Raw genomic sequence first — 22,424 nt, 5'->3', positions numbered from 1 at the left:
CTATATTTTCTTAGGTTGTACAGTCTTGAATAAATCTTTCCTTTTCTCCATGCAAGAATTGAGACCATACAATCTATGGCTTGCTCTTTGTTCTTTCAACATTATTTTTATCCTACTTTGTTTTTCTAATCACAAAAGTAACAGGTACTTTTAACCCATTCTTCAAAGCGCACGTGCACACACACACACACACACACGTGTGCACACACACACACACACACACACACACACACACACTTCCAAAAATTTTTTAATGAAAATACATCCAACTATCTTTGTTGTTCTACAATGACCATTTTTCCCCACTTTGTATATTGTGGACAGTTTTCCAAGTAACTGGACATCATTCCATCTCATTAAAATTAAAAGTTGCATAGTATTTATTTAAACATTTCCCTTTTGCTATCAATTTGAATGATTTACAATCATTTTTGCTAGTCCAAATAATACTCAAGCAAATATCCTTATATGACTTGTACAAATTTCTCTGCAAGAAAAATTCTTAGAAGTGAATTACTTGTCCAAAGATCTTGTCATGCTCCGTAAACCTAACCTATCTTCTCTCCTTTCCTTAAATTTTAGGGAGGGTATTTGCCTTTTATTGATAGATATCATAGAGAAACACCAGTGTAAACTTGACTTTGCTTCCTCAAATATATAAAACAGACTGTAAAACAGGCATCCACGTTATTTTCTGAAAACCTTTCCCTTTTACTTAATACAAGAAGAGGTAAGGAAGATGGTGAAACCCGTGGCTTGCGCCTTGTCCATTGGACATTACTTTTGTCCACTAATACATCTGAAACCATGTGTCCACTTATCAACAGGCTTTGGAGAGCCGAGGAAGATGTGAGACATTGCATCGTATTCTCTGTGGATATGATATACATTAATGCTTTCAGTTCTGTTTCCAGTAGGTACATTCTTTTGGCATAAAGTGATTGCTTTCTCTTTTCATTTTGTTCTTTTTTTTTTTCCTTTTCAGATTCCTCAGAGCCAATTCTTTATAGGATCTCCTCTGGTGATCTGGACGGAAAGTTCTTTATTCACCCATGGCTGGGCACCATTCGAACCCAGAAGCCTCTGGATCACGAAACACAGCCCGTGGTTGTGCTCACCATCCAGGCACAGCTCAGCAGCTCCCCCACCTGCAGCAGCACAGAGGTCAACATAACTGTCATCGATGTCAATGACAACCGCCCAGTGTTTCACAAAGCCTCCGATGGGGTTACGATATCCCAGAGCACAATGACTGGCACAGCCTTGTACCACGCCCGTGCAACAGACAAAGACAGCGGGCCCAACGGGGTCATCCGCTATGCCATTGCCAGTCAGAGCCCGAGCATCTTTTCCGTTGACTCGGGGCTTGGTGTGGTGTACCTCAACGAGAGCCTGGCAGGCGCTGGGCCCCAGGAGTGCACTCTGACCATCATGGCCCAGGATCTCGGCGTTCCTCCTCAGGCATCCCTGTTAGTGCTGACGGTCATTATTGAAAAACAAGAGCAAAACCCGTCTTTAACTTTTGAGCATTTGGTCTATCAAGCGGAAGTTAGTGAGTCCCTCTCACTGATGACCCCGGTCCTGAAAATCCAGGCCTGCCAGCTTGGCCCACAGCACACACCCCTGCAGCTCCTGTACTCGCTGGAGTCCGGCCCAGACTCGGCTGCGTTTGGCATCCATCCTTACACGGGTTGGATTTATTTGCGGCGACAGCTCGACTATGAATCCACACAAACATATAATTTTAGAGTGTTTGCCTGGATCCCGGAGGACAGAATGTCACAAAATGTGAGCACTTCAGTAATTGTTCATGTCCTGGATGAGAATGACAATTCCCCCACCTTCTTGCATGATGTCTTGTTTCTGAAAGTCAAGGAGAGTCCTGTTCCCCAAGGGGTAATAGGCAAAATTACAGCAATTGACAGAGACTCGGGGAAGAATGGACAGCTGTCATACTTCCTTTTGTCTGATGGAAAATTCTTCAAGATGAATCCCAATACAGGTAGCATTTTGTAGCTTGCACTTATTCCTTTAAAATTGGAATTGACAAAACTCAAATCTTTTAGCAAACATATAGTTAAAATTACAGTTTTTAGTAAATATCTTACTTGATTATAGTATTGTGATTTTTAAAGTGAAGTCAAAATTGAACAGAATTTTCCCTTAAATGATTCATATTTCTCTTGCCTCACACCCACATACTGTCCGTATATGGTTCTTATTTTGAATTAGAGGTACACTCAGAAATGGACTAGATAAATTCTTGTGTAAAGTCTAATTCCCCCCCCCCCGCCCAACCACTCTTTTTCATTTGTAGATGTCTTTAAAATTTTTCAAATAATATTTTATAAAGTATAAATGTCATCAGTGAAAAACTAGAGAATAATCCACCTTTTAAGATTTTAAGTTAAGATTTCAAAGTCACTCTTTTGATATATTTCTCCATTCTCATTTTGATGAGGGAAACACAGGGAAAGGGCAAATATTTACACTGAGGTTTTTTTCATGTCTTAATTAGTTAGGTTAAATATACAAATGTTATTATATTGTATACATTTACAAAGTCTTTAATTCCTGCAAATACCTACAAATGAACTATGTTTATACTGCAACCATGTAGTTGGAGAAACTGAAACTCGAGTAGCTCAAGTAACATGCCCAAGGTCTCGGAGCTAGAAAGAAGTGAGAAGGTCACCACTTTGTACAATTCCAGGAGGCACCATTCATATTGTGGCCTTTGTGCCCCTCGCTTTATAGTGGGACAGAATTTGAATTCAATTCTGATTACCTTCAAAGTACCTATCGTGTGGATTAGGAAAAGGTGCCCCTTCCTCCAGCAGATGGAGCTTTACACCAGGGCACAAGGCCTGCCGAGATTGCAAGCTGGATCTCGGCTCCCATTCAGTCCTGAGCTGGGCCCCGCAGCAAGGCACAAACTGCACCGGCTGCACAGGATGGTCCGGCTTGCTCTTTACTTCCACGTGTTAGATAGTTCTCTAGGTTTTCTACTGCACTCGGTAATTTATTTTTTTCGAAAGAAGTTGAAATATACATTCGGTTCCCCCATGATCTTCTCTTTCCCACAGTTAGTCCAGATTCAGACCAGGTGTCCATTCCTAGAATTGCTGTACGGCTAGAAGCAAGAAGCTTCACCTTGGGACTCAGTTTCCTTACCTTGAAAAAAGGAGACAATTGCTGCCATGCTCCGTGTCCCACTCTGGGGGTGTGTGTGGGGGGGGTGGTGGTGAAGAGTTAAAGTGTTATGAAGGGGCTTGGAAGGCTACATACTCGTAAGCTGTTCCTGTTCACTGGGGCTGGGGACAGTGGGGCAGCGCAGGGGCTGACGACATCCTCCAGTGCGTGGCATGCATGCGTGGCATGCATGCGCAGCACGCAGGCACGCCCTCCACATCCGGGGCTCTGAGCAGCCTCAGGTAGTGACCCGAAACCTCACTCCCACGGAACCCTATGTGGAACCCCCATGCCCAGCCCCGGCTGAGCCTCCTAGTCTTTTCGAACAGCTGCTACATGTCAGTCAGAGTTGGTGCAGCAAATAAAAATCTGTTTGCCATTCAGGATTTAGGGTTTTCCTAGAAGAATTGCATTTTGGAACTTTAAAGATGCAGCTGTTGTCTTTGTCATTTTTGTTAGAATCACACTTATAGTAAACACTTTATAAATATAGTTGATATAGTAATTGGATATGGTAAACACTGCATTATACCTTCACCAATTCAGCAGCTTATCCAAATATGAATTTTTTGTTGCTGTTCCTGATTTCACTTTTTGTTTTGTTCTACACACTGTCATTTGTTCTACACATTTCATTTGGAGGAAGAGGGCAAAAAGATCTTGGTAATGGCAATGTTAGGTAGTAGTTGCTTCTTGATTACTTTATCACAAATAGATATTTTCATAAATAGTGAGGATATTAACACCTGTTGAAACTCTGCAGCGGGAGATGGGCTACCAGAGATGGCCCTTGGCGGTAGATAGAGGCAGTTACAATTTTATGCCTGAGTCTGTGGATGAAACACGAGGCTAGTCGCCTAGAAAACAGTTTTGAGCAAGAATATGTAAAATATAGCTTGTAAAGCATGAAGAGTTATTTGGGAAGTCACTGTCCTCACTATACATACATTTTGTGAGATAAAAATAAATAACTCTATACATAAAAGACAAACCATCACCTAGGAATGTATTTGATTTTCATGAAGGTACCTTGCCATTATCTTAAGTAATGATAACAACTCCCACGTTCGTAATAATTTACAGCTTACAGAGTCCTTTTAAATTTATGATTGCGTTAATGTTTGATAGCCCTAGGAGGTAGGGTCAGAGAGGTCCTTCTGTGCCTGAGGTGAAGAAACTGGTGCCCAAACCAGACCTTGTGATGTCAGAGCTGAGGTGCTTTCTGTATATTCAGTATGAAGGGAGATGTGCTGTAACTTTAAATCTTCTAAATTATTATTAAATTACCACAGAGTATTTTATCATTTGTTGTTATGAATTCATTCTTTAGTTCGAATGGTTGATGGTAGATAATTTGAAATACAAAGAATGACAAATTGAAGATGGCAGAAGAAACTTCAGAAAATTCTTTCAACAGCAGAGCTAGATTACTAAAGCATGTGGTCTTGGAAGCTGTGCTTTTAGAGCTTTATATCTGATTTTCCTTTCTGGGAATTGATCTGAGATTTAATTGGTGGTTCATAAAGCCACAATTCTAGTACAAGCGTCAGCGTCTTTCATCCTGCTCTGTGCTCCTCAGGCGAACTTATCAGCTGGGTGGCCTTGGATCATGAGCAACGGGTGCACCATCAGGTGACTGTCTTAGTGACCGACCACGGCTCCCATCCTCGAAACGCCACCGCGCTGGTGTATGTCTCAGTTACTGACATCAACGATAACAGGCCGTATTTCCCACAGTGCCTCCCTGGGAAGGAATTACACATCAAGGTATGTGGAGCCAAGTAGCCCTGCAACGTTTGTAGTATTCTTAGTTACTTGTTTTGAGCACCATCTTGTGGTAAAAAGCATGAATTTATCCAGTCAGTCTTGTGTGGAAATGCATACATTTCTAGAGTTAGAATTGTCCACATGTCCAAAAAAAAAAAAAAACACAATTAAAACAAGAAAAGAAAATGCTTATATGTGCTAATTGGGATCACACATTCAGTGGTTTTATGATAATGTAGTTCTGTCTGTTGTATGCAAACGTCATGGTACTTCATTATCAGTATTGCTCAGACATGGCTTGTTTTTTTTCAGTAATTTGCATGCCTTTCTTTGTCTACAGCTCCTTGTGGGCAATTGAAACACATCTCTAAGATGGTTACTTGAAGATAGGAGAACAATCTGTAGCTCTAAAGTGGAGGGACGTGCAGCCAGAGATTGTAGCATTTGATCTTTGCAGGCACATGCGGAAACTTCTCATTATATTTACATGATCTTATCTTTTTCATTTCCATGTTTTTGTATGTTTTATAATGTACATAATAAGTTAGCATATTAGTTCATGTACATAATTAATAAATGTATCTTGGAGGAACTCATACTTTTTTTTAAATGAAAGGGTTATATGAATAAAACGTTGGGAAGCTATTGCTCTGCAACAATTGGGCGTTCAAATTGAGATCAGGTATGCATATTGAAAACCTCGAAATAGGTATTGAGGAAGTTAATAACTTTAACTTTATCTTCCAAAATCATATTTAAAGAAAATTCTACCAATGCAGAACATTATGATACTATCCTTATGATTTTTATTAATATATCATTTTATGTATCATGGCTTAATTAGGCAGTAAGACCCTAAACTTGGAGCTCAATTCCACATGTACATTTCAGAATTTCAGGAAAGTTTCTGTTAATTAATAAGGTATGTTTCCTGAAATAATGGCTTATGTTTATGTTTAGCATATTTTGGATCTTTTAAAAGAAAGGGATGAATAAGAAAATGCCAGAATTCTTAAAAAGCATCAAAAATCTAAGATTTTTTTAGTCAATTTTATTTCCTTTTTTTCTCAAAATTAGATTAAATGCTGCAGATAATTTGTTCAAATTGAGCAAAACATTTAAATTTGTAATGTGGATTTTTTTCATGGTTTTACACCCATATAACTTTTATATGGTAGACATTTGCATTTTGTGTGGATTTAAAAGTAGTTTTAAAAAATAATGCTTAGTAGTAATGTGTTCTGTAACTTAAAGATTCATTGATATTTCTTTTTTAAATTTCACTGACTAATTTGTAAGTCATTTGTCTTAATGACAGGTTCTGGAAGGTCAACCAGTAAATATGTTGGTTACAACTGTGTTTGCAAAGGATCTTGATGAAGGAAACAATGCAGAAGTTATATATTCAGTATCTTCAGGTAAAAGTTACTATATATAAAGGATTAAGAGTTTTTAGAATTTCCTCTTTTGTCTACCAACCATCTGCCTCCTTCTGGGAAAATAGTTAACACCGAAAATAGCACCATATTGCAAACAAAATACATTTGTTATTTTCTAGAATCACCTTTAAAAAAAAAATAAAGTTTAATGGGGGCTTCGGTCGGATCCCAGGGAGAGGACTGGGGTTGGCTGCGTGAACACAGCCTGAAGGGGGATAGTGCGCCACAGCTAGCCGGGAGGAAGTCCGGGAAAAAGTCTGGAGCTGCCGAAGAGGCAAGAGACTTTCTTACCTCTGTGTTTCCTGGTGCGTGACGAGAGGGGATTAAGAGCGCCGCTTAAAGGAGCTCCAGAGACGGGTGCGAGCCGCGGCTATCAGCGCGGCACCCAGAGATGGACACGAGACGCTAAGGCTGCTGCTGCCGCCACCAAGAAGCGTGTGCGAGCACAGGTCACTCTCCACACCTCCCCTGCTGGGAGCCTGTGCAGCCCGCCAATGCAGGGTCCCATGATCCAGGGAAAACTTCCCTGGGAGAACACACGGTGTGCCTCAAGCTGGTGAAACGTCACGCTGGCCTCTGCTGCCGCAGGCTCACCCCGCATCCGCACCCCTCCCTCACCCCCGTCCTGAGTGAGCCAGAGCCCCCAAATCAGCGGCTACTTTAACCCTGTCCTGTCTGAGCGAAGAACAGACGCCCTCAGGCGACCTACACGCAGAGGAGAGTCCAAATCCACAGCTGAACCCCGGGAGCTGTGCGAACAAAGAAGAGAAAGGGAAATCTCTCCCAGCAGCCTCAGAAGCAGCGGATTAAATCTCCACAATCAACTTGATGTACCCTGCATCTGTGGAATACCTGAGTAGACAAGGAATCATCCCAAGTTCAGGATGTGGACTTTGGGAGCAACTATATATATATATATTTTTTTCTTTCCTTTTTCTCTTTTTGTGAGTATGCATGTGTATGCTTCTGAGTGTGATTTTGTCTGTATAGCTTTGTTTTTACCATTTGTCCTAGGGTTCTGTCTACTTTTTTTTTTTAATTAAAAAAGTTTTTTTTCTTCATATTTTTTTTATTTTAATAACGTTATTTCATTTTATTTTACTTTAATTTATATTCTTTTATTTTATCTTCTTCTTTCTTTCTTTTTGTTCTCCGTGTTATTCTGAGCCCTGTGGAGGACAGGCTCTTGGTGCTCCAGCCAGGTGTCAGGGCTGTGCCACTGAAGTGGGAGAGCCAATTCAGGAGACTGGTCCACAAGAGACCTCCCAGCTCCAAGTAATATCAAACAGCGAAAATCTCCCATAAATCTCCATCTCAATGTCAAGACCCAGCTCCAATCAATGACCAGCAAGCTAGAGTACAGGACACCCTATGCCAAACAACTAGCAAGACAGGAACACAATCCCATCCATTACCACAGAGGCTGCCTAAAATCATAATAGGCCACAGACACCCCAAAACACACCACGAGACGTGGATCTGCCCACCAGAAAGACAAGATCCATGCTCACCCACCAGAACACGGGCACTAGTCCCCTCCACCAGGAAGCCTACATAACCCACTGAACCAACCCTAGCCACTGGGGAAAGACACCAAAAACAATTGAAACTATGAACCTGCAGCCTGCGAAAAGGAGACCCCAAAAACAGTAAGTTAAGCAAAATGAGAAGACAGAGAAACACACAGCAGATGAAGGAACAAGGCATAAACCCACCAGACTTAACAAATGAAGAGGAAATAGGCAGTCTACCTGAAAAATAATTCAGAATATTGATAGTAAAGATGATCCAAAATCTTGGAAATAGAATGGAGAAAATACAAGAAACATTAACAAGGACCTAGAAGAACTAAAGAGCAAACAAAGAGTGATGAACAACACAATAAATGAAATTAAAACTTCTCTAGAAGGGATCAATAGCAGAATAACTGAGGCAGAAGAACGAATAAGTGACCTGGAAGATAAAATAGTGGAAATAAGTAGTGCAGAGAAGAATAAAGATAAAAGAATGAAAAGAATTGAGGACAGTCTCAGAGACCTCTGGGACAACATTAAACACACCAACATTCAAATTATACGGGTCCCAAAAGAAGAAGAGAAAAAGAAAGGGACTGAGAAAATATTTGAAGAGACTGTAGTTGAAAACTTCCCTAATATGGGAAAGGAAATCGTTAATCAAGTCCAGGAAGCACAGAGAGTCCCATACAAGATAAATCCAAGGAGAAACACACCAAGACACATATTAATCAAACTGTCAAAAATTAAATACAAAGAACAAATATTAAAAGCAGCAAGGGAAAAACAACAAATAACACATAAGGTGATCCCATACAGTTAGCAGCTGATCTTTCAGCATAAACTCTGCAGGCCAGAAGGGAGTGGCAAGACAAATTTAAAGTGATGAAGTAGAAAAACCTACAACCAAGATTACTCTACCCATCAAGGATCTCATTCAGATTTGATGGAGAAATTAAAAGCTTTAGAGACAAGCAAAAGCTAAAAGAGTTCAGCACCACCAAACCAGCTTTACAACAAATGCTAAAGGAACTTCTCTAGGCAGGAAACACAAGAGAAGGAAAAGACCTACAATAACAAACCCAAAACAATTAAGAAAATGGTCATAGGAACATACATATCAATAATTACCTTAAATGTAAATGGATTAAATGCTCTAGCCAAAAGAGATAGACTGGCTGAAAGGATACAAAAACAAGACCCATATATATGCTGTCTACAAGAGACCCACTTCAGTCCTAGGGATACATACAGACTGAAAGTGAGGTAATGGAAAAAGATATTCCATCCAAATGGAAATCGAAAGAAAACTGGAGTAGCAATTCTCATATCACACAAAATAGACATTAAAACAAAGACTATTACAAGAGAAAAAGAAGGACACTACATAATGATCAAGGGATCAATCCAAGAAGAAGATATAACAATTGTAAATTTTTATGCACCTAAAACAGGAGCACCTCAATACATAAGGCAAATACTAACAGCCATAAAAGTGGAAATCCACAGTAACGCAATCATAGTAGGGGACTTTAACACCCCACTCTCACCAATGGACAGATCATCCAACATGAAAATAAATAAGGACACACAAGCTTTAAATGATACATTAAACAAGATGGACTTAATTGATATTTGTAGGACATTCCATCCAAAAACAACAGAATACACTTTCTTCTCAAGTGCTTATGGAACATTCTCCAAGATAGATCATATCTTGGGTCACAAATCAAGCCTTGGTAAATTTAAGAAAGTTGAAATTGTATCAAATATCTTTACTGACCACAGTGCTATGAGACTAGATATCAATTACAGGAAAAAACTGTAAGAAATACAAACACATTTGAGGCTAAACAACACACTAGTTAATAACCAAGAGATCACTGAAGAAAGCAAAGAGGAAATCAAAAAATACCTAGAAACAAATGACAGTGAAAACACAACGACCCAAAACCTGTGGGATGCAGCAAAAACAGTTCTAAAAGGGAAGTTTATAGCAATACAATCCTACCTTAAGAAACAAGAAATATCTCAAATAAAAAACCTAACCTTACACCTAAAGTAATTAGAGAAAGAAGAACAAAAAAACCCCAAAATTAGCAGAAGGAAAGAAATCATAAAGATCAGATCAGAAATAAATGAGAAAGAAATGAAGGAAACAATAGCAAAGATCAATAAAACTAAAAGCTGGCTCTTTGAGAAGATAAACAAAATTGATAAACCATTAGCCAGACTTATCAAGAAAAAAAGGGAGAAGACTCAAATCTATAGAATTAGAAATGAAAAAGGAGAAGTAACAACTGACACTGCAGAAATACAAAGCATCATGAGAGATTACTACAAGCAACTCTATGCCAATAAAATGGACAACCTGGAAGAAATGGACAAATTCTTAGAAATGCACAACCTTCCGAGACTGAACCAGGAAGAAATAGAAAATGTGAACAGACCAATCCCAAGCAGTGAAATTGAAACTGTGATTAAAAATCTTCCAACAAACAAAAGTCCAGGACCAGATGGCTTCACAGGTGAATTCTATCAAACATTTAGAGAAGAGCTAACACCTATTCTTCTCAAACTCTTCCAAAATATAGCTGAGGGAGGAACACTTCCAAACTCATTCTACTAGGCCACCATCACCCTGATACCAAAAGCAGACAAAGATGTCACAAAGAAGGAAAACTGCAGGCCAATATCACTGATGAACATAGATGCAAAAATCCTCAACAAAATACTAGTAAACAGAATCCAACAGCACATTAAAAGAATCATACACTATGATCAAGTGGGGTTTATCTGAGGAATGCAAGGATTCTTCAATATACGCAATCAATGTTATATACCATATTAACATATTGAAGGAGAAAAACCATATGATCATCTCAATAGATGCAGAGAAAGCTTTCGACAAAATTCAACATCCATTTATGATAAAAACCCTCCAGAAAGTAGGCATAGAGGGAACTTACCTCAACATAATAAAGGCCACATATGACAAACCCACAGCCAACATCATCCTCAATGGTGAAAAACTGAAACCATTTCCACTAAGATCAGGAAAAAGACAAGGTTGCCCACTCTCACCAATATTATTCAACATAGTTTTGGAAGTTTTAGCCACTGCAATCAGAGGAGAAAAAGAAATAAAAGGAATGTAAATTGGAAAAGAAGAAGTAAAGCTGTCACTGGTTGCAGATGACATGACACTATACATAGAGAATCCTAAAGATGCTACTAGAAAACTCCTAGAGCTAATCAATGAATTTGGTAAAGTAGTAGGATACAAAATTAATGCACAGAAATCTCTTGCACTCCTATACAATAACAGTGAAAGATTAGAAAGAGAAATTAAGGAAACAATCCCATTTACCATCATGGCAGAAAGAATAAAATACCTAGGAATAAACGTAATTTAAGGAGACAAGAGACCTGTATGCAGAAAATTGTATGACAGTGATGAAAGAAATTAAAGATGATACAAATAGATGGAGAGATATACCATATTCTTGGATTGGAAGAATTAACATTGTGAAAATGACTATACTGCCCAAAGCAATCTACAGATTCAATGCAATGCCTATCAAACTACCACTGGCATTTTTCACAGCACTAGAACAAAAAATTTCACAATTTGTATGGAAACACAAAAGACCCTGAATAGCCAAAGCAATCTTGAGAAAGAAAAACGGAGCTGGAGAAATCAGGCTCCTGAACTTCAGACTACAAAGCTACAGTAATCAAGACAGTATGATACTGGCACAAAAACAGAAAGATGGATCAATGGAACAGGACAGAAAGTCCAGAGATAAACCTATGCACATATGGTCACATTATATTTGATAAAGGAGGCAAGAATATACAGTGGAGAAAAGATGGCCTCTTCAATAAATGGTGCTGGGAAAACTGTACAGCTACATGTAAAAGAATGAAATTGAACACTCCTTAACATCATACACAAAAATAAACTCAAAATACATTAAAGACCTAAATATAAGGCCAGACACCATCAAACTCTTAGAGGAAAACATAGGAAGAACACTCTATGACATAAATCACAGGAAGATCCTTTTTGACCCACCTCCTAGAGAAATGGAAATAAAAATAAACAAATGGGACCTAATGAAACTTCAAAGCTTTTGCACAGCAAAGGACATCATAAACAAGACAAAAAGACAACCTTCAGAAAGGGAGAAAATATTTGCAAATGAAGCAACCGAGAAAGGATTAATCTTCAAAATTTACAAGCAGCTCATGCAGCTCAATATCAAAAGAACAAACAACCCAATCCAAAAATGGGCAGAAGACCTAAATAGACATTTTTCCAAAGAAGATATACAGACTGCCAACAAACACATGAAAGAATTCTCAACATCATTAATCATTAGAGAAATACAAATCAAAACCACAATGAGATATCATCTCACACCAGTCAGACTGGCAATCATCAAAAAATCTAGAAACAATAAATGCTGGAAAGGGTGTGGAGAAAAGGGAACCGTCTTGCACTGTTGGTGGGAATGTAAATTGATATGTCACTATGGAGAACAATATGGAGGTTCCTTAAAAAACTAAAAATAGAACTACCATATGACCCAGCAGTCCCACTGCTGCGCATATACCCTGAGAAAACCATAATTCAAAAAGAGTCATGTACAAAAATATTCATTGCAGCACTATTTACAATAGCCAGGACATGGAAGCAACCTAAGTGTCCATCAACAGATGAGTGGATATAGAAGATATGGCACATATATACAATGGAATATTACTCAGCCTTAAAAAGGAATGAAACTGAGTTATTTGTAGTGAGGTAGATGGGCCTAGAGTCTGTCATACAGAGTGAAGTAAGTCAGAAAGAGAAAAACAAATACCGTATGCTAACACATATCTATGGAATCTAAAAAAAAAGCAAAAAAATTGGTCAGGAGAACCTAGGGGTAAGATGTGAATAAAGATGCAGACATAGTAGAGAATGGACTTGAGGATACGGGGAAGGGGAGGGTAAGCTGGGACAAAGTGAGAGAGTGGCATGGACATATATACTCTACCAAACGTAAAATAGATAGCTAGTGGGAAGCAGCAGCATAGCACAGGGAGATCAGCTCGGTGCTTTGTGGCCACCTAGAGGGGTGGGATAGGGAGGTTGGGAGGGAGTGAGATGCAAGAGAGTAGAGATATGGGAACATATGTATATATATAACTGATTCACTTTGTTATAAAGCAGAAACTAGCACACCATTGTGAAGCAATTATACTCCAATAAAGATGTTAATAAAATAAAATAAAATAAAATTTTAATGTAAAATCATATTATTTTTTCTATGTCCTAATTAGAAGTCAACCAGCCATCCACTTTAAATGAATAATTTTCAGTAATCTGAAATGCAAATCAACTTTTACTGACAGGAAAATACTAGTTAATGGACAAAAATTGGTATTGAGTATAAAGACATATGATTATGAACACCAAGCATCTGTGAATCTCTATGAAAATTAAATATTCTTAAGGTCAAAGTAAATCGTATTTAGAAAATGCAGAGTGAAGTAAGTCAGAAAGAGAAAAACAAATATTGTATGTCAACGCATATATGCGGAATCTAGAAAAATGGTACAGATGTACCTCTTTGCAAGGCAGAAATAGAGACACAGACATAGAGAACAAACGTATGAACACCAAGGGGGGAAAGGGGAGCTGGGATGAATTGGGAGATTGGGATTGACATATATACACCAGCTAATATGTATAAAATAGGTAACTAATGAGAACCTCCTGTATAGCATGGAATACCTGCTGTATAGCAGGGAACTCTACTTCACTGTACCGTAGAAACTAACATATCATTGTAAAACAACTATACCCCAATTTAAAAAAAATAGGATTAATAAAAAAATGCCACATACGTACACACATGTACGTGTATGTGGGAATTTTACTGAGACAGGCTTATGTTTATGTTTTTCCTTGAGAATGCACAGGCCTCAGATTGGTTCCAGTGATTAACTTTAGTTGGCATTGTGTTTTTATACCATTGTAAAAGAAATTTGTTGCTTTGTCGTGTTTGACACAAACATAGGGAAGCAAGGGACAACATTGCCGTTATCTGCAGATAATTTAATTGTCTTCATGGAAAACCCCAAATATGCTACAGGCAAGTCACTAGAATCAATAACATAAAAAATTTCTGGGAACAATGTCAACATACAAAAATCACTAGCATTTTGAGAACTAAGCAGGATTTCAAAGGTTTCATTCACCGTAACGAAGAAAATCATTGGGTGTGGGGTCCAGTTTACTGTGAAGATCATGAAGTTTAGGCTTCAAGGTTCTTCACTAGCACGGGCTCCTCTGAGGTGGGAATATTGTCCTATTTTCTTTAAAGAAGGACCATCAAATTATGTGTTTCCCCCCTCTCCCAAATCAGAATCATCTGACTAGAAGCATAAGGAGGAAAATTTCAATAAAAGATACTTAAGACCTTTATGTAGAAAATTACAAAATAGATGAAAGACGTAAAGTAGAAAGAAATGAAAAGGCAAATCATGTTCATGCTTGGGAAGATGACATAGTGGGTTGTGCAGTAACAATGAGTCTGCTGAATACACACACACAGGTTAATAGATTAAGCAATAATCCTGCTATGATACCGTTATTTGGAAAGGAACAAAACCATGCTATATATTACTCATGAATGTATGGACTAGAAAGATACACCCCCATTTAGAACAGAGTTTGTCTACAGGGAAGAAGGGAATGAGATTTGGAGGTACACACAGGTCCTCTGCTATACTTATATTCTGTCATTTCTTTAAAAAATTTGAAGAAATATTGCGGCTTTACCAATCTGGAAATGTTTACATGGATGGTCATATATTTCTGAATGTTTGAAATGTTGATTTTAAAAAAAAAATAGCTTCTGAAATGATACTTGGGGCATCACAATATAAAAATTGTTATGTTACTCATATCTTTGCTTTAAATTTATCCAATTACAAAATAGAGGCAACTACAAAATATAAGATAAAATAACAAGATAAAAATCAATATGAGAACAAAGATATATATATCCCATTCCTGAAAGTTTTCATTCTCCTATGTAAATGGATCAAAGCATAGAAATCACAACCAGTAGATGTTACATAATTTCCTGCTCTATACTCTGACTTTCTTAAGAGCAGGTGTTCTTTTTTATTTGCCGTTATTTCCCCTATAACTGGTAAAGTGTCTGTTACATGATAGTGACTCACTGACAGTAGAATAAAAGAATGAAAGAGAGCCACTAGCCTAGACATCGTCTGAAGTTCTTTGGGTTGTTTAAAGTATTTAGATTTTGTCAAAGAACACAAATCTGTTATTTAACAAACCAAATAAAAAAACCCCTGCCATGATCAATTTGAATTAGAAGTATCAGTACAAACTCATGACATATTTTAGTGTGTGCATGTGTGTATTCTGTGACCACTGAAAACGGCCTAGAAACAATGACTGACCCAGAAGCAATGAGCAGGATACAACCTCCCAATACTGTATTCCATGGAATGAACCAGGAGTCCTTGGAGAAATGACTGATTCCAGGTCTTGAACAGGAAATCTTCAAGATGAGTCTGTAACATTTTGTCACCCCAGATACAAGGAGGCTGTTAAAGATGAATAGGATCATATCAAAGACTCAGGAACCTCCTTTAAGAGGATCCTAAGGTTCAAAGATGGAACAATTTGAACACCAATAGGGATAATATTGGGAATAGATTGAAACTCTTATAATATGTTTAAATTTATGCTTAATGACTCTTAAAACAGAAACTAAACAAACCTTTAATTATCATAGTTGAAGCACTGAAGGATGTTAGTAAACCAATCCATTATTTTGAAGACTGTTAAATAAAAGTTTACCATCAAACATTTATCCTGACTTTTCGTATAATGAACTGTCCCACTGGGTTACCAATAAGTACATAAGAAGAAGTTGCTCTTTAGTAATATATTCCAGCTAAATAAACAAAGAAGAGATCATAGACTCAATGTTATACTTTGCAACATTTATTGAATCATTAGTGGATCCAGGCTGTGCACCAAAGGGGGCCCACATCACAAAAAGAGACAATCAGACACGTGCTTCTGAAGGAAAACACAAAACAGCATTTATGAAGTAGTCTTCCCCCTGAATCTGATTAATTCTCTAGATGTACCTCCCAATTTAAGGAGAACATAGAGGACAGAAAAACATATTAAGCTACACATTGGAGATAAGCAACAGGCAAATCTAGACCACGTGAGCTTCAGGATACATGATCCAGTTCTTCAGCAAATGAGTTGCAAGAACAAAATAAAGAGATGGATGGCAGGAATGCATAGATTGAAGAGATATGCAAATACAGATTTTATGTTGAACCTAATTTGACTAAAAAAAATAAGATATTTATGAGACAACTGGAAATTTAAAAGTTAACTAGATATTTGATAATATTTAGGAATTATTACTAATTTTTAAAAGTATAATATGGTACTGTGATCGTATTAAATTTTTCCTTATCTTTTAGAGATGCATGTTGAAAAACATACAGAAGAAATGATATGATTTCTGAACTTTGCTTCAAAAGAAGATGGTGAAGGGAAATATGTGAATGGGGAATAAGATTAGCCATGAGTTGGGCTTCCCTGGTAGCACAGTGGTTGAGAGTCTGCCTGCCGATGCAGGGGACACGGGTTCGTGCCCCGGTCCTGGAAGATCCCACATGCCATGGAGTGGATGGGCCCATGAGCCATGGCCACTGAGCCTGCGCGTCCAGAGCCTGTGCTCCACAACGGGAGAGGCCACAACAGTGAGAGGCCCACGTACCTCAAAAAAAAAAAAAAAAAAAAAAAATAGTTCCCTGTGTTACACAGTAGGACCTTGTTGTTTATCCATTCTATATATAATAGTTTGCATCTGCTAATCCCAAACAGCCAATACAACCTTCCCCCACCTCTCCTCCCCCTTGGCAACCACAAGTCTGTTTGCTATGTCTGTGAGTCTGTTTCTGTCTCAGATAAGTTCATTTGTGTCATATTTTGGATTCCTACATATAAGTGATATCATATGGCATTTGTCTTTCTCTGTCTGACTTACTTCACTTAGTATGATAATCTCTAGGTCCATCCATGTTGCAGCAAATAGCATGATTTCATTCTTTTTTATGGCTGAGTAGTATTCCATTGTATATATGTATCACATCTTCTTTATCCATTTATATGTTAATGGACATTTAGGTTGTTTCCATGTCTTGGCTATTGTAAATAGTGCTGCTATGAACACAGGGGTGCATGTATCTTTTTGAATTAAAGTTTTGTCAGCATATATACACAGGAAGGGGATTGCTGGATGATACATCACATGAGTTGATAAATATTGAAGCTAGATGATAGGTACATGAAAGTTCATGATATCACTGTCTACTTTTTTATATGTGAAAATTTCTATAATAATTTTTTTAATCTGTTATGTTTCTTGTCTGTATTTTTAGTATTATCCTTATGCTCATATTCACACAGAGCTTAAGGTAAATAAAATTTCCAAATGATCACATGTATATTTGGATTAATTAATTCTCTGTATTCTGCATTGTCAACTAACATTAACTTCTTAATTTTGTGTGTGTTTGTGTGTAGAGGGTAGTACTGATCACTTCAAGATTGATGCCAACAGTGGTGAAATAAGAACAACCAGAGTACTTTCCCATGATTATGGACCTTCTTACAGGATGACTGTAATTGCCAGAGACCAGGGGGTGCCTCCTCTTCAAGGACAGGCAGTTATTAGTATTCAGGTAATAGCTCACATCACGCAAAGTGTGGAAAGATGCTCTGAGGGCTTTTTTATTTTATATACAAATGTAGAGTGAAGATACATTAAATATACGAATACTCTTTTTAGAGAGCATTGCAGATGTATGTGTGCATTATATTAAGTGATGTTATTATCACTTGAGAAATGATTAGGTTTACATATTTTTTTATTTTAACTTTGTACAGTTACTGACAAGATACTTACCTCCATCACTATGTGGATGTTTATCCTGCTTTGTTTATAAAGAACAAAAAGTATCTTTTCTTTTACTTTTTCCTAATTGCAAGGACCTGGTAAATTTGCAGGAGAAACGTGTGTAAATAAATGGCCAATATAAATTGCATAGTTTTTGTAATTATATTTAAAATTAGGAAAGGCACTTGAGATTTGTATTTTAAGACTTTCCTTTAGTCGTAATGAGCAAACAAGCTGTAGGAAGTCTCCATAGTAGGAAAAAATTACATCAACCCATCAGAAGCAAAATGACTGTTTACAGGAAGATTTTTTTGTTCAAGCACGTGATAATCAGTAATATTAATATAGGTATGTATACTAATCAAGAATATATGTCCCCAAGAGTTCTGTTTCCAAATTATATTCTTTATTGATTAAGGATATGTGGGTTAGGAGAAACTTCTGTCATAATATCTCAAGACTCTGGTTTCAGATAAACAAAGGCATATGATACTTAAATGTATGCAGATGTTGTCATTAAGGAAATATGAGTTTCTAGGACTTAGAGTAGCTTGGAGAACTAGCTCTCGTACACTGTCTTTGAAGAACCATAAGACTACAGTTCACGTAAACAACAGCGTAGCCTCACCAAACTATCATTGCATCCATTGCAGCAAACGGGAGTGGAAAGTCCTATACTTTCTTATCTCCTAGCTATTATGCAGTTTTCAGTCTTCAGAGGCATACTGGAATTATATAAGGTAAGAAGAGACATTTTCTCACCAATTAACATATGCATATTGCACAACTGGAAGGAATTAGCTTCCAAAAGAATAGCAGCACCTGTGAAGTCTTTTTAAAAACCCCAAATTAACAACTCCTTTTTATTCTTATTTCAGGTGATACCACTATCCAAAGGGAGACCTCTCATTTCTCAGAATATTAAACACTTAGTTATACCAGAAAACTTGAAGCCTGCAAAAATAATGAGCTTGATAAAGTCACCTGATCACCTTCAACAACATCATAGTGGAAAGTTACATTTTAGTATCGCTGCAGATGACAAGGATGGTCACTTTGAAGTCGACAGCTCGACAGGAGACTTGTTCCTCTTTAAGGAACTGGATTATGAAATGACGTCCCATTATCTTTTCAGGGTGGTAACTAAAGACCACAGCAGAAACCCTCCCGTGAATAGCACAGTCTTCCTTAGTGTTGCTGTGGAAGATCAGAATGACCATTCCCCATCTTTCCGGGAGGAGTTCATTGTGATCAGCGTGGAAGAGAATGCCCCTGTCGGGACTCTGGTGCACGTTTTCAATGCCAAAGATGGCGACGGCAGTTTTTTGAACAGTAGAGTACAATACTTCATTGAAGCCCACCACCCTGGAGTGAATCCATTTCTCATCCACCCCTCATTTGGCACTTTGGTCACCGCTTCCCCCCTTGACAGAGAGAGATTTCCGACTGTTGTCCTGACAGTAACTGCATACGATCAGGCTGTGAATGTGACAGACCGGCGACTGAGATCGCTGATGGCGAAGGTAGTGATTTTGGATATAAATGACCACAGCCCCACTTTTACATCTTTCCCCATCGCCCTTGTCACAGAGGATGCCACGGTGGGCTCCTTGGTGCACCACATAACTGCTCAAGATCCAGACGCAGGAAGGAATGGAAGAGTAACATTCAGCATCCTCTCAGGAAATGAAGATATGGCCTTTATGCTAGATGAGTCATCAGGTACTGTCCTTGTCACTGTCAGTTAAAGCCTGTGATCACTTGCTTACATTTATCTTTTTCATTTTCCTCTGTTATAAAATCATAGTTCTCAAGATGCATATGCTTTAAAGGAATTTGACTTGATTTACTGTTTAACTTATATAGATGATAGGCACAGAGGTCATATTCAGAGAACAAAGAGTAATTGGCCTGTTTGTTAACATTGACCTGCTTTGTAGCTAGTTCACATTTCCTGGGATGAATATACAGTAGCCAACTTCTTTACCCCCATTGTGTGTTTTCATAGGGTAGGAGATGGTACCAAGAGTGAATCAAGGTAGAACATGAGCCAACATTGTTCAAAGACTTTAGTATGGAAACTTATCTCTAAGATCATACAAACATACACTTGTAAATAGTTGGAAATCATGTATTTTTAAATGGTTGTATTGATATAGACATTAAGACCCTTACTTTTCACAACTGAAACATTTTATTTTTGGCAGAAGCATTTGTTCACTGTCAAGTACTCTTTGGAAATGGCACTCACTGTCACTTCCCTTGTCTTGCTGTTACCATATTGTCAGATAACATCTTCTAAAATTTTTGATGTAGTTTGATGGACAATTATACATTCAAAGTGTCATTCTTGTTATATTGGAAATGAAATTCCCTCAACCTGATTTTCAGAAGATATTGAAGTGATGGACTACCATCTCATTCTCTAAAAAATAAAATCATTTCTGCATGAGCCTTAGAAAAAAATCTCAGATGTATACCATTTGGCCCAACTGTTAGTAAGAGCATTATTTGGAATGGGACTGAATGTGTAGAATTTGGAAGTCATGATTATAGTCTGGCTATATACTGTTGGAAAATTTCATCAAAATATTTATTAAATCCTGTGCATATGGTTCCGTTCTGAGACCTGCATGAACACCACCTAAAAGCCCAACTGACAGAGAGATAGTCCAGACCCAGTTGCTGATTTCTGTTAGAGCTGGGGTCTCCAAGGATCTATTTAAACGATATTTAAAACGCTTTCCAAAATGGCTAAGGAAGGTCTATTTCAGATTGTTAAAGAGGGTGGATAAAATTGGAATTGTGTCTCAGTAATATAGATATCCTGAATCTTAAACTATTGCAGTGGCTGTTTCAGTTGAGATATTTTTTTCAAAGACATAAAATGCTAATTGCTGAAGGCACTCATATGAAATAGGCTATTTTCCTCTCACAAAGCTCATATTTTTTATCAAGAAGACAAAGTGATATTTTCAATGGCTTTCGGCTATGAAGTGTAAAATGATAAGCAATTATGGAGAAACCATTTTATATATAAAATTTGAATCAGTAAGCCTCTTTAATTATTTGAAGAAAAGTTCTTATAGGAGGAGCACGTGTTAGAGGAGCAAACAGCAATCCTAAAAGAAAAAATGTGACAATTGGAGTTATGTAACAAATATATGTGTGCAAGTTGCTTATATGAGTTACGTGCTTAAATGGCAGTTGGATGGAGACATTGTATTCGTGAAGTTTATTGTCCGAGTTATAGTCTTTACTAGTTTTTGTTAATAAAAAAAGACAGTTAAATGAGATTAGTATAAAGAGACTATAACTCTTTCACAAAAACTAAATCTCTTAAAGGGTGTAGCCATACTTTTTGTAACTTGGTCACTTTTACACATGAAGTGTCCTTTGACACGAAGAAGGATACTGTTAGAACCTAGATATTTTTAAAAATGAAGGTAGAGGGACTTCCCTGGTGGTACAGTGGTTAAGACTCCACGCTCCCAATGAAACCGGGTTTGATCCCTGGTCAGGGAGCTAGATTCCACATGCATGCTGAAACTGAGTTCGCGTGCCACAGCTAAGGAGCCCATGTGCAGCAACTAAGACCTGGCGCAACCAAATAAATAAATATTAAAAAAAAATGAAGGTAGATGTTGGGTAGATAAATATTCTTGATGTAATCATCTTAGTAGATAATGGTATGTTATGGATTATTTCTGAATTCTCATTCATCCTTATAATTTAAATTAGAATGACTTTTCGAATTAAAAATGTTCTCTTTTATTCCAGATAATATATAAATTTAAAGTTGGTTTAATAATATTTATTCTTTAACAGAGAAAGCTTCTGAATTTTTAGCAACTTAGATGAGTTAGAAAAAAGTATAGTAAGCATGACTTCTCCAAAGAATATTACCTATTGCTTTTCTCTTCTTTCAAAACAGGTTTACTAACTACTACTTCGCCTTTGGATTATGAGTTAAAAAGTCAGTACATTCTGACCCTTCTGGCACTGGATGGTGGCACACCAACACTTTCTTCATCCCAGACTTTGACAATTACTGTTCTTGATGTAAACGATGAGGCCCCAGTATTTAAACAGCACCTATATGAAGCTTCAGTTAAAGAAAATCAAAATCCAGGGGAGTTTGTCACAAGAGTTGAAGCTGTGGACAGAGATTCAGGTAACTCAAAAATATGGGAACTAAGTAATCGACGTTAAAAGCAAAAATTGACATTTACCAAAAACCTGAAAACAGTTGCTAGTTATTTCAAACTTCTAGAATTTCTTTAATTAGCATACACAGAAAAAAAATTAAATGCATAGTGTGTACTTTTTATAGCATTTGCTTGTATTGATTTTTATTATTACTTAGAGTGATACATATCTAATTAATATACAATTTATTGATTTGATTTGGATAATAAACAGAAGTATAGACAAAGGATCATACTTTTTTCAGACTGTAATAGCTAGATACATGGAGGACCAGAAGGTAAATC

The 22,424-nt window shown here is 37.5% G+C and overlaps 1 protein-coding gene across 1 annotated transcript in view; it reads left to right on the top strand.

Annotated features, from left to right (window-relative positions):
• The window catches only part of DCHS2 (dachsous cadherin-related 2), a 290,076-nt gene that overhangs the window by 174,915 nt on the left and 92,737 nt on the right, over positions 1 to 22,424 (top strand). Inside the window, exons 5-10 of the mRNA XM_060147145.1 lie at positions 986 to 2,002; positions 4,772 to 4,959; positions 6,278 to 6,377; positions 17,559 to 17,716; positions 18,810 to 19,653; positions 21,866 to 22,105. Coding sequence (XP_060003128.1) covers positions 986 to 2,002; positions 4,772 to 4,959; positions 6,278 to 6,377; positions 17,559 to 17,716; positions 18,810 to 19,653; positions 21,866 to 22,105 — 2,547 coding nt within the window. The remainder of the gene's footprint in view (positions 1 to 985; positions 2,003 to 4,771; positions 4,960 to 6,277; positions 6,378 to 17,558; positions 17,717 to 18,809; positions 19,654 to 21,865; positions 22,106 to 22,424) is intronic.

Source organism: Lagenorhynchus albirostris, chromosome 4 (assembly GCF_949774975.1).
Source record: "Lagenorhynchus albirostris chromosome 4, mLagAlb1.1, whole genome shotgun sequence".
In the NCBI taxonomy this organism is placed as follows: Eukaryota; Metazoa; Chordata; class Mammalia; order Artiodactyla; family Delphinidae; genus Lagenorhynchus; species Lagenorhynchus albirostris.
This window is presented reverse-complemented; position numbering and strand designations above follow the sequence as displayed.